A 12,236-nucleotide genomic window follows, 5' to 3' on the forward strand; every position below is an offset into this window, starting at 1 on the left:
TGGCTGAGGTCTCCCAAGCCCAAGGAATTCAGCTCCAACCTATTTTTAAATGCCTGTTGGGTTCTCTAGATCCTCACTGAAGGCTTTTCCATCTGGAGTGGGATGGGGATGCCATGTCTGAGCACCCCATCCCCACGGTGGTCCCTCTGCAAACCTCTCTGCTGGGCTGGGAGCTGCTCCTGCCAAACCTTCCACAGGCCCAGGGTCACTCCAGCAGCTGAAGTCCCCCCATATCTCCCCTTCTTGTTTGCCTGGGGATGCCCCAACACCCTATTTACCGCCTGTGGACTTCATTGCCCTGCACTGACCAGCCATGGTTAGACGCGCCATACAGGTCCACAAAAGGTCTCTGCCTTTGCCTCCTTCCCTTCTCTACAGATGACATGTCCCAGTAGCAGAGCGTCCCCTGCCAGCCCACCCTGAGGGACACCTCTGTCGACAGACAAGAGAAACACCAAGTCCGACTTATTTTTTATTGAGACAGAGGGGAAGATAGGTGAACACAAAACAGAAAAAAAACAAGTTGCAAAACATGCACACAGTTAAAGGGGTGAAAACCTGAAACATGCTCCCCCCCTGCATGGACAAGGTACCTGCTAGGTGTTGGTGGTTGGCTGCACCCACCTTGGGTGTGCAGGGTTTCGGTGTCACCTGCCCCATGACGTGTATCTCCACGGCTGAGCAGGAGGAAGACAAACCTCCCAGACCAGGTGTGATGCTCACCTCTTGCTAACTGATTACAGCCGCTCTCCAGGGCACTGCGGCACCTTCATTCCACCTTCTCCTCTGCTTCTCTCCCACCAAAACGTTCTGTCTCCCTTTCAGAGGGCTGTGAGAGCACCGATAGCTCACAGGCTGGTGGCTGTGGCTTGAGGTCTTCATAAGCACTGTGAAAAGAAGGAGCCAACCAACCAGCTCCTGACTGCAATGTTTCCAACCCAATGTACAGCCCAGTGCATCTCAGACCCACAACAAAGCTGGGCTGTGCAGTGCCAGGTTGGGTCTGAAATCCAGGGTGTCTTCAAGGTCTGGTATCTCCAGCAATCACAGACCTCCTTGACAATCTACTCTTCAAGAGAAGGTGCGGGATACGGGACACCTTGGTGACCACAGCTCTGCTTGCTCTTCCTGACCACTGATGGGACGAGCATCCCTGGGCAGACAGGACTTCTGAGAGGTCTTTGGGGTAAAGGTGAACCTGGGCGGGGGGGGCTCTACTTCTCCTTTGGTTCATATTTATTCTGCGTTTATTTGATTTATCTCCAGTTTGTTCTGGTTTACTCTCTGCATCTTAAGGAGGACTCTTGAAGTTGGTTGGGGATAGACTAAGTGACAGGGCAGTAGCCCAGCGCCTGCAACTGGGCAGCCAGGGATGAGGCAGGAGCTCTTCCAGCTGCTGGTGAGTACAACAGCTGCAAAGGAAAACCGGGGCAAACTGTCGTGTTTGAGACACCTTTCCAAGACTTGTCACCAAGTTCTTGCTGTGACACATCCCTCCTGGGGGAATTGGACCAGAGCGTGAATTCGGGGGGTGTCCTTGGGCTTTGCCAGTGCCTTACAGCCGGGTGGCTGTCACCTCGCAGAGCTCGCCCAGGGGCACCATCAGCACATCCCGTGCAGAGGAGCTGGGCTCAGCTGGCTGGCAGGACTTGTCCCACACCTCTTCTTCTTCTCCCTTGTCCTCGTCCAGGTTAAAGACCAGTTTCAGCTTCTCCGGCCGCAGGGAGTTGAGGATGATGATGCCCAGCCCCAGCAGCAGGCACAGCAGCCCTGCAATGCACAGCATGGGGAGACACATCAGCACCTCCTCCCCATGTGTCCCAGCCCCATCCAGACACAGATCTGGGCTTGGAGGCCAACAGCATGTGGCATCACGCAGGAGGTTAAGGGAAGGTGTTATTTCCCTCTTCACGCCTGGACTCTGCCACCAGTTTGGGGTCCCCAGAACAAAAGAGGAGTCAATGAACTGGGGCAGATCATAGAATCACAGAATCATTTTGGTTTGAACAGACCCTCAAGGTCATAATTCCAACTGTTAAACCACCCCTGGCACTGCCCCATGTCCTGAGAACCTCATGTCCGTCTGTCCAACCCTCCCGGGATGGTGACTCCAGCACTGCCCTGGGCAGCCTGTTCCAATGCCCCACAGTACCTTTGGGGAAGAAATTGTTCCCCAGATCCAACCTCAACCTCCCCTTGAGGCCTTTTCCTCTGGTCCTGTCGCTCGTTCCTTGGGAGCAGAGCCCGACCCTGCAGGGACGGAGAACAAAAGCCCCAGGAGTAACCTGAGCACTCACCTGTCGCTAATGTCAGCCAAAAAGATCCACCGTAGTCTGTTTTCAAGGCAGCTCGGCCAAACTGGATGGGGCACTTTGGGGTGTTCCTCGCAGTGAAGAAGAAGAGCAGTGAGAAGAGCATCAGCACAGCAGTGAGCAGGAGCATGTAGCCCCCGTAGAGCAGGATGGGCATGGAGAACAACAGGATGGAAATGAGCCACGTGCAAAAGGCCATCCTGCGAAAGGACCACAAAACTGAGCAGAAAGAATCCGGTTTGGAGCCTCTCTCAGGCTGTTCTCTCCACATTCCAGTAGAGGGATATGGCCCTGGGCAACCTGCTCTAGCTGACCTCGCTTGAGCAAGCAGGCTGCACAGGCTGATATAAGGACATCCCTTCCAACCCAAATGATTCCATAACTTCATGAATGGTGGAGCTGTGGGACAGGTCCCACAGTGGTGGAGAGGGGTCTCCACACTTGGGGACACTCAGTGTTGAACTTCACGAAGCACTGAACACCTCAATACGCCTTTGATACCAGCCCTGCTCTGGGCGGGGGACTGGAGTGGAAACCTCTGGAGGTCCCTCCAGATCAACTCTTTCTCTGACTCTTGTGGTCCTCCACACCTGGCCGCGCCCAGGCGGTTCCCACCTGTTCTAAGGCAACAAGGGAGACCTTTGTTTGGAGAACGGCACAAGGAGTCGTGCCCGCGTCTGATTCAGCTCTTGGAGTGAACCCAGCTGCCAGCCCTGCCCAGCTTTGGGCTCAGCTCACGGGGGAGCTGAGCACAGCAAATTGTTCTCGTTCCAATAATAATGACGAAAAATAAGTTTGCGTCAACATCCCTGCCTTGAAATATTCCTTCTCAACAGCAAGAAGGTTTGAGCAGGGCTTGTTATTTTTCCTGAAACTCAAAAAGGAGATGTGGGCAGGGACCTGGAGGGGGAGTCGCAAGACTCTTCCCCACAGTGTCTCTTCCATGACCTCTGGGGCACGTGAGGATGCTCTGGGGCTCCATGATCACAACACACACAAGGGCCCTCAGCTTTACACCTCAAGACAGCTTCTGAGCACTCTCATGACAGTCCCTCCTGCTCCTCACCAGTGGGTCTCATGCCCTCTTGGGCATGCAAGAGGAACCCCACCACAACTGGGCTCGTCAGGGCTCCACGTCTTGCTTGGGAGAGGACCTTGCACCATAAACCCCACACAGATGTATCTGCTTTCCTTCAACTGAAAAATAATTTTCCTCCACCTGCAATATTGCACATGAGGAGAGAGGAGACAGAGGAGGGCTCAGGGGACATGGTCAGGAATCATCAGCACCCCTGGTTCTGCACAGGGCTTGGTACCAGTGACCAGCCAAAGCTTTGGAATGGCCTTACAGGGACAGGGTGGCTCCATCAAGCTTCCTCTGCTCTGCCTGGTTCTGGTCACCAGAGACAGGGCTGACCTCTGGTTCTAACTCACCACAGCGTGAGGGACGCGTAGTGGCCGGAGATGCGGTACTGCCTGTGCAGGTTGCAGGGGCTTTGCGTGGTGAACTTCTCTGCCACATAAAGGATGGGGTTGGGCAGCCCTTTCTCCAGTCCTTCACCATAGCTGTGGTCGTAGTCTGCACCGAAGCTCCAGGCAAAGTGCTCGTTGTAGTTGATGGTCTCATTGACCTGATTCACTGGGTTTCCTGCCAGATGATGAAGACTAAGGACCTTTCTCAGCCTTGGAGGCAGCTCCAAGACTCCCTGGTGTGGGGGCTCGAGGGTCCACAGCCCAAGTACCCAGGTGCATGGCTGCCAAACCTGCACCTGGTCCCGTCCTGTTGTGATGTGCACTCACCCACCAGTGTGACGTTCACCCCTGCCAGGCCAATGTGCAGCCCGATGTCCACCTTCACCAGGGCCCGGCTGAAGGACTTGTAGGAGGTGTTTGCCATCACCCAGCCCGTCTCCCAGTCCCTGCTGAACTGTACGCCTGTGAAGACTTCAAAGGTTAGTCATGGCCTGGCAGCGAGACATCTAGTGCTGAAAGCACCTGCCGTGATAGTCACCATGGCCTGAGCATCATCCACCCCATCCCAATGGCAGGGCCTGAGTTGTGAGCCCCAAGGAGCAGAAGCCTTGTATGACCCTCCCCAAGGCCAATCCCAACTCATGACCCTGAGAGCCCCACTTAGGTTGGTTTCTCCCCAAACTCAGCGCAGTCCCCAGCCCTAGAGGCAATGGGGATTTTGTGGGGGCACCATCCAGGCACTGCTCCTCATCCGAGCCCCTGCCAGTTTGTCTGAGTCCCCTGGCAGCTGGCTGTGGGCTTTTGCTGACTGCCCAGGGGGTGTCTGTGCATACAACCACCAGCCTTTGGAGAGGAGACAGATGACCACTTGCATCTCCCACCGCTTGCTGGAGCCAGGTCCAAGGCACAAACAGGCACTGGTCTCCCCCATAAACTTATCCTGCAAGCTGCACTTGGTGCCTGGCTGCTTCATCCACCCTCCCTTGCTTTGCTTCTCCGTCTCCCGTGTCCTGGGCATCCTTGAGCTTCCCCCCAGGACCCTGGTACTCACTGAGGACCACTGCTCCCATGAAGAGACCCGTCACCACCCGCAGGAACCAGAAGAGTCGCTGCGAAGGGTGAGCAGAGGAGGGGAACAGGTCTCAGGTTTTGCTCAGGGCATCTCGGCACCAAGCATATCACCAGCTGCTGAGAAACGGGCCTGTCCCTCCCTGGGACATGGGTTCTACAGGCGGGTGGCACGGTGGGGACGTGTGGCTGGCAGCGGGGAGGCAGCAGGGAGATGCCGGCAGAGCAACAAGGGGCAAACAGCCCGCTTGGAAAAGCCGAGAGGTCCCGTCTCTGTGACGGAGGATGGAGATGCTCCCTTTAACGGTTCTGAGCTGGGATTTCCACACTCAGCCAAACCTTGTGTGTTTGGACGTGCTGGCAGCTGGCCACAGCTGGAGACAGGAGCAGCGGCCAGGGATGTCCCCTGGGGGCGGCTCTCGGCCAGCCCCGCTGCAGAGCTCAGCGTGGGACAGGAGCTGGGGCACGCACAGCGCACACCTCATCTTTGAGTGGAGTTTCGGGGAAGGTGGAGTGAGGTCTTTGAGCCTCACCCTGTTTTTCTGCTCCTGTGAAATCACCGGGGCTTGCTGACAGGGAAATCCAGCCACACTCAGACCTGGGCACCTCCTAAATTTGGGGTGGGGGAGTTTGGTGTCTCTGGCATGGGGGTGCATGGTGGGTTGGGCTGGAGCTCATCCCCATGGCTTGCTAGATGTCCCAGAGCCCTGGCCATAACCCTGTGGGCACATTTGCTCCCCAAGTCTGTTTCTGAGGCTGGGAGAGAGGAGATGTGGGATGCACAGGGCAGGGACCAGAGGCCTGAGCTCCCTTGTCCCTCCACTTACCGCCCTGCCCCGGATCCCCGGCAAGATGATGATGGAAGTGGCCAAGACAGAGAGGAAGATGGAGATAATGATGGCCCAGGCAGTGTCGACGGGGAAGCAGGCGTTGGTGCCGGGGTAGAAGGGGAAGGAGCCATTCCACAGCGTCATCCTGCTGCCTGGGAGGGCTGGAAATCAGTACCCAGAGAGACAGCATGGAGAAAATCACCTCCACACTTCCATCCCACCCAACCTTCTCCACAGAGCCACCTCCTGCCCACTTGCCAGCATGTCCCTTGTCCCAGGCATGGTTGTGTGGCATCCCAGCACCCATGGACCTCACAGTCCCACATCTGGGTGTACGCCCAGGCATCTCCCGCCCGAGCCCTCCATCTCCCCGGGGCACATCCCAGAGCAAAGCAGGTTTGGAGACACCGGGACTCCTGGTGCAATGCTCAGATTGTCCCCAAGATGGGACAGCAAGATGTGCACACATCTCCGGGCCTCTTGCTCCCCTCCTCTTCCTGTCCGTGACCCCGTCTCCTGCCTGTGCTCCCATCCTCCCCGCTCAGGGCACCCGGTGAATCACTGCACAAACACGGCTGCACCCAGCCCGGCTGCTCCTCGCTGAGCCTGCACGCAGAAAACTCACTTCCCACTGTCCACGGAAACAGGAGTAACCCAGAGGGGACAGAACTGCCTGTCACTGCTGCCAGTCACCACCCTCTGGAGCCGTTCCTGGAGCCGTTGGAGGAAGGTGCTGCAGGGGTGCTGCTGGGGAAGGTGCCGCAGTTTGGGGCAAGGCACCTCCCTGCTCTGAAAGGGGAAAGGGCTGCTCAGCACCCCTGCGAGTGGGGACTGTCCCAGCAGAAACACCCGTGTCCCCTTTCCCAGACGAGCCTACCTCTGCCTGGCCGGTCCCGAGGGCTGGATGAGCGCAGAGCTCCGGGTGCTGCCTGTTCGCGCTGCCTGTTCGCGCTGCCTGCACAGGCTGCGGGCGAGGAGCCAGCCCGGCGTGTCACGGTTGTGCTTGTCCCAGCGTTTTTCACGGTTCCCGCCTCCAGAGGCGGCTGGATGGCCCAGCCGTGCCCACGGCAGGTCAGTCCCCACGGCAGGTCAGTCCCCACTGTCAGCCCTGCTGAGCCCCAGGGTGGGCAGGGGAGCCACAGCCAGCACGGTGCTGTGCAGCATCACAGGGTGGGTGATCCCAGGGGGGCTTTGATTTCTTCTCCTTGACTTTTCCTGCAGAGCAGTGAAAAGTCCATCTGTTCCTTATGGGATGGGGACGCTGGGGCTCCTCAGGAGCCCTGACCAGCACTGCCCGGTGCAGCATCCCAGCCGAGGTCAGTTAGCACGGGTTGTGGCTGCACCATCCCACTGACCCTGCTCCTGACTCCATCCCTGGGGCAGGTTCCCTGGGAAGGTCCCAGCTGACCTGTGGGTCACTGAGCAAGGTGACACAGTGATTGGTGACGGGGACCAGAGGAGATGCACAGGTCTAGAGGGGCCCCCAGCAGAAGATGCTCAGGTTACTAACCTGACCACAATCTGGAGATCACAGAAATTCAAGCTTTTGGGGTTTGCTCTTGTTCTTGGGCAGTTTGGTTGGTTGGAGCAGATTGCATGGATGCAGAGAGGTCCTGGCGTGGCAGAAACACCCTCCTGACCCACGTTTTGGGGCTTCCCTCCAAAGCCGGCACAGTTACTGCCATTCCCTGGACACTTCTTGCTGCGTCCTGGGTGATGGCCTGGCTGGGTGCCTTGAGAAGCTCTGCTTCCCTCCCTGGGCAGAGGGAGGTAAAACCAAGCTTTAATGCATGCCCAGCAGGAAATAAAGGCATTTCTGGGCAAAGACTTTGCCATTTCCCCTCAAGTCTCAGACTGGTGCAACGCAGTCTGAACACTGAATCCTTTCCCAAGGGAGGGATTAAATGAAACTAAATCAAATACAGGGTGGCAAGGGTGACGTGGCTGGGAAATGTGTGCGCAGAGCTGCGCTCAGAGGTGTCTGATGGTGCTGGGATGTGGCGTCAGCACCAGCTGTGGCAGCATCTGCAAAGCGCAGGGAGATGTGGACTTCACAGCAAATGGCACAGACCTCGGGGTGAGGACACGCGTGGGGCTTGGGAACGCATGGAAAGGTGGAAAGACCCCTCCAGTGTGGGAGAGGGATAATTGGGGAGGTGCCTTGTGATTGGCATTAATTGGGATTAATTGAGGTGGGGAAGAAGCAACTGTGTGAGGTGGTACTGAGATGAGTGGTCTGGGGTTAGACCATCGCTGGTTGCACTCCCTGTGGCCAAAAAGGAAAGCTGGGGGGAGGCAGTTTTCCTTCTTCTCTAAAGGAGGTGCCCAGAAACACAGTGTTTGCATGCAAGGACATCAGGGCAGCTCACAGGGCTGCTCTGCTTCCCTTATCTGTCCCCAGCAGTGATGGAAATGGGGTGTGATGGTCAGGGGGGTATGCTCCTGGGGGGCTGATGGGCTTGTGGGCTGCCAAGTATGGGAAAACTGCTGGTTTCACCTCACCCAGCGCTCTGCATCCACAAAGATGTCCCACAGAGAGCCTGAGGCCATGATGATAACTGGATTTTGAGATTTATTTTTTCCCCCCTCTGTTTTTTAATTTTCTGAGTATTTCTGTAGGTAGTAAAGGTGTGTAGCTCATTGAACTGGTCTGGGGACTCGCTCTTGCTCACCAGGAGCTCCCAGGCTCAGGCTCAGGGCACTGCTCCCGCCCGGGCAGCCCGGGTTAACTGGGCAGCTTCTGCTGCAGCCGTGTGCGAGCGACGGACAGGGCGATTCGGGATGAGTCACCCCATCCAGATCACCCCAGGGAGCCGGGGGCAAGGGGAGCAGCACCTGTCACCTCTTGCACAAGCAGCCGTGTTAGATCAGCCGCCATATCTCGTGGTGCAGGGGGGTGGATTGGGGACCGAGCAGGACCCCCAAGGGGCTGCCCCTTGCTCAGGGGATTTCTGTGGGACAGATGCGTCCAGGTGTCACCCTGCCCCGCTGGCTGTCCCCATGGCCCCTTTATCCTGGCCCCCAGCATGGAGGATGCTGCAGGTTGGGTCAGGCTGGGGCTCTGTCGCGTTGGAGCCGGTGCAATGTCCCATCCCTGGACGGGGCTCAGAGCAACCTGAGCTGGTGAAGATGTCCCTGCTCATGGCAGGGGTGGCACTGGATGAGCTGTGAAGATCCCTTCCAACCCAAACCATCCTGTGATTCTATTACCCTGATGCATGGATGTGGCTCCTTGCTCGGGATCCTTTGCAGCAGCCGATTGACACACGATGGAGCAGCCTGACATAGGGACAGAAGGAAGGGTGGAGGGACCTCCTCTGGCCAGCGTCCACCCGGCTGAGCAGGGACGTTCACAGCGCCTTCGCCGCAGTTTGGCTCTAGAAATACTTGCAAGAAGGATCTATTTTTCCAGGTTTGCGTGGAAGTTACTGAAAGACTTAGAGAAGGTGTCACTGGGATTTGTATCTCACGATGGAGACAGCTCTGGGCCAACTGGGAGGGCTCCCAGGAGATGGAAGAAGAGCTCAGCAGGAGCCACCCATCCTCTGATGGAGGGGCTTCAGCCGTATTTTGAGGCCAGAAATTGTGTTGGGTGTCCAACCTTCTGCTCCTTACAAGAGCCATCACTATCACGCAGGAGAGGTGCCAGAATCTCCTACCAGGTGCTGTTGCAGGTTTCCACATGCTCTCAGAGACCCAGGGGACAGAAACAGCTGCCTCATCGCCTCCTGAATATGTCCATCCCACCCAGACACCCCATGTTTGACCCCATCATCACAAAGAAGTGTTGCCTCTCCACTCAAGCAAGTGTGGGTGCCCGATCTCCTCACTCGCCTCATCCCCGTGGACCCCAGTCATCCAGCACATCTCTGCTGCCCGGGTATGAGCGTCAGGAAGGACATCAGCCTTTGGGACACATCTCCTCGGGGCTTCACCATCCCAGCTCGGGATCTGTCCCCACAGATAACAAGCACTCCGACACAACTATCAGCAAGTTGAACTTTTCCAGGATCTGCTGGGGCTTGTTAATGATGCACTCAGTGGTAATTAGCACTTTTGTCCCAGGCTGTACCATAGAGAGAAGCTTTATTTTGTAATCCCTGTTGTTAGAGGTGTAATTAAAGTGATACACGTTTTTTCCACAGAACTCCTGCACCTGGTGTCTCCCCGCCAGCCTTGAGATTAACGTACAAAGCAACGCTACCGCACCTCGGTCCGGAGCAGGTCTGTGCCTGAGCACACACGCTCTGCACCCCGTGTCCCAGCTGCGGGCAGGGGATCATTCAGAATCTGCGCCGTCCAGCCAGGCAGAAGTGCCCATAGCACACGGTGCAATAAGAAACCCCGCGTCTGTCGGAAAAGCTGCGCAAGGATCCAAAGGCTGCTCCGCAGCGTGTGGGCAGAAATAGCATAACACAAATTAAAATCAGCCGCTTGCTTAATATCAAAAAGTAATAATAATAATAATCCGTAGAGTCGATGCAGTCTGCAAGCAGAGGTGGGATTGCCTTATGTGCAATAAATACTGCAATCTGGCTTCAACTAGCGCAGATTTTTGTAGGGCTTGTGGGACAATCTGCCAACCGGTTTTGATCCTGCAAGACCCTGTCACTGTCCCAGAGACCCCCAAGGACCTCTGGTTGAGCAGAGTCCCTCCACATGGCTTTAGCCTCTGGAGCTCAGAGGACTTGGACAACCTCCTGCTGGGGCTGAGCTTGCAGATGTTGGAACAGGAGGATAAACGTCGTGGTGGAAGATATCTGAAGAAGATCTGAGGTTGGGCAGGTCTCTCGCGCGTGTTCTCTACCAGTTTTGTGGCTTGGGGTGCAGAGCTCTTCCCACCCAGTGGTCCTGTTCCTCCACCCATCACCTTCGGATAGTGTCTTGCGGTTGGTGACAGTCCTGCTGTGAAAGGTTGAACTAGAGACCTTCAAAGGTCATCCCACCAGCGTTTATATGAATCTGGTAGTGCTGCTCCTCCCACCACAGTCTCACAGACCTCCCAGCAGAGCTGGTTCCCCAAAACCTTTCCGGCCATGTGTGTCCCATCCTTCCAGAGAAAGCGGACATGGCAGATGAGGAAGCTGGGGAGAAAGGACATGGCCACCTGGATGTTTCCAGGCAAGAGGAACAGAGTCCACCTTGGCCCAAGGCCCAGAACTGAATTCCCACAAGTCCTCCAACCAGAGGACGGGGGATGCCAAGGCCATAGACACAGCAAGAGTTGGAAATGGGAAGAAAGGAACATCCCACGTTCACTCTTTCCAGATCCTTCCTGTGCCCACCTCTGCCCACTGCTTCAGGAAGGGACGTGCCTGAATTACGGCTTTGATTGGCCTCCCACACTGGGAAAACGCCTCAGTGTTGCATTTTATAAACTGCATGTAGGTTTATAAAACCTACATTTTATAAAAGCCATCAGTTTATAAAATCCATCAATTACGCAGCACCACAGCTCCTGGTACAGTCTCAGTGCCGTACGAGGAGTCCCGAGGTTGGCAGGTGGACTCAGGAGCACCTTCCAGCCCGCAGCTCCAGGAGCTGTCACCGGTGCAAAGCAGTTTCCCGGCGCTACGTCACGTTTAGCCCACTCGCTATATTTTATACACCACGAGCCTGAAGAACCTATTAATATATTGTTATTCTTCTTATAGTCCTTGGCTGGTTCTCAGCACCACATGGCGGTTAAAAATCCATCATAACTAATAGAAAATGGAAGGGAAATTGTGTTAGACCTCCTCTCCCTGCGCTCCATCGCCCTGATGGAGTCCTCTGTAGATGTCCTCTCTAGCCTGAGTTATCCTGCGCTTCTCGGATGGCGTCCAAGGCAGGTGCTGGACACGCTGCTTCTCAAAAGCACATGGCTCAGGGGATCACCATTGCTCCAGAAGCCTACAGAGCAGTTCAGAGGAGGAGAACGAAGCGGCTGCTTCACCAAGGGGACCGAATGTCACCTGTGGTGGCAACAAGGAGGAGAAGAGGTGCAGGAAGCCTGGCAAAGGGCAGGGGAGGCGCTTTCCCCAAGGCTGAAAATGCTCAGGGGTTTTAGTTTGTTTGCAAAACCTGAATCAGTATTCAAATATTTATATTCTATCAACTGACAGTAAATTAAATTCCCCAAGCTGAGTCTGTTTTGCCGGTGACAGTAATTACCAAGTCACCTCCCCATCTTTATCTCAACCTGTAATACAGTGATGGGGGGAGATGGAGGACAGACAGACAGATGGACAGGTCTTGCTGGGTGGGTGTGAGAACAAGGATCTCACCCGGGTGTCTCGTGGCAGGTTTCTGCTGGGACGCTCAGGAACCTGCTCGCCCTCCCACGAGCTTGCCTGTGTGCGGCATGAGCTGGTGGTCCCATGACGTGACATCAGGTCAGGAATCCCATTGGGCTGCCAGTCCATCCCACGGCCGGATGAGAGGCATCTGGTCTGCTCCAGCGTCAAACGCGATACGCTCTGTCATTATTTTCCTTGCTTATAATTAGTTTTAAGCCAAGGCTTTGCTACAGCTAATGAAAGGCAAGCTGGGGGTCACCCATGTCCCAGCACAC

At 56.0% G+C, this 12,236-nt stretch overlaps 1 protein-coding gene across 3 annotated transcripts; it reads right to left on the minus strand.

Moving 5' to 3' along the window:
• Positions 1-454: 454 nt before the first annotated feature.
• Positions 455-6,706, minus strand: DUOXA1 (dual oxidase maturation factor 1). Of its 3 annotated transcripts, none has more exons than XM_065076342.1 (8): positions 6,561-6,706; positions 6,309-6,472; positions 5,681-5,835; positions 4,837-4,894; positions 4,113-4,247; positions 3,747-3,960; positions 2,298-2,512; positions 455-1,770 (listed from the first exon to the last, which is right to left on the minus strand). In XM_065076342.1, exons 3-8 carry the CDS (start codon positions 5,825-5,827, stop codon positions 1,556-1,558), a joined length of 984 nt encoding a protein of 327 aa, XP_064932414.1. In that variant the 5' UTR covers positions 5,828-5,835; positions 6,309-6,472; positions 6,561-6,706; the 3' UTR covers positions 455-1,555. The 3 variants fall into 3 exon arrangements, with proteins under 3 accessions (XP_064932414.1, XP_064932412.1, XP_064932413.1); XM_065076340.1 differs by having other exon boundaries at positions 5,681-5,844; positions 6,561-6,705; XM_065076341.1 differs by lacking the exon at positions 6,309-6,472 and having other exon boundaries at positions 5,681-5,844; positions 6,561-6,688.
• Between the last annotated feature and the right edge of the window lie 5,530 nt (positions 6,707-12,236).

This window comes from Columba livia, chromosome 11 (genome assembly GCF_036013475.1).
Source record: "Columba livia isolate bColLiv1 breed racing homer chromosome 11, bColLiv1.pat.W.v2, whole genome shotgun sequence".
Lineage (NCBI taxonomy): Eukaryota > Metazoa > Chordata > Aves > Columbiformes > Columbidae > Columba > Columba livia.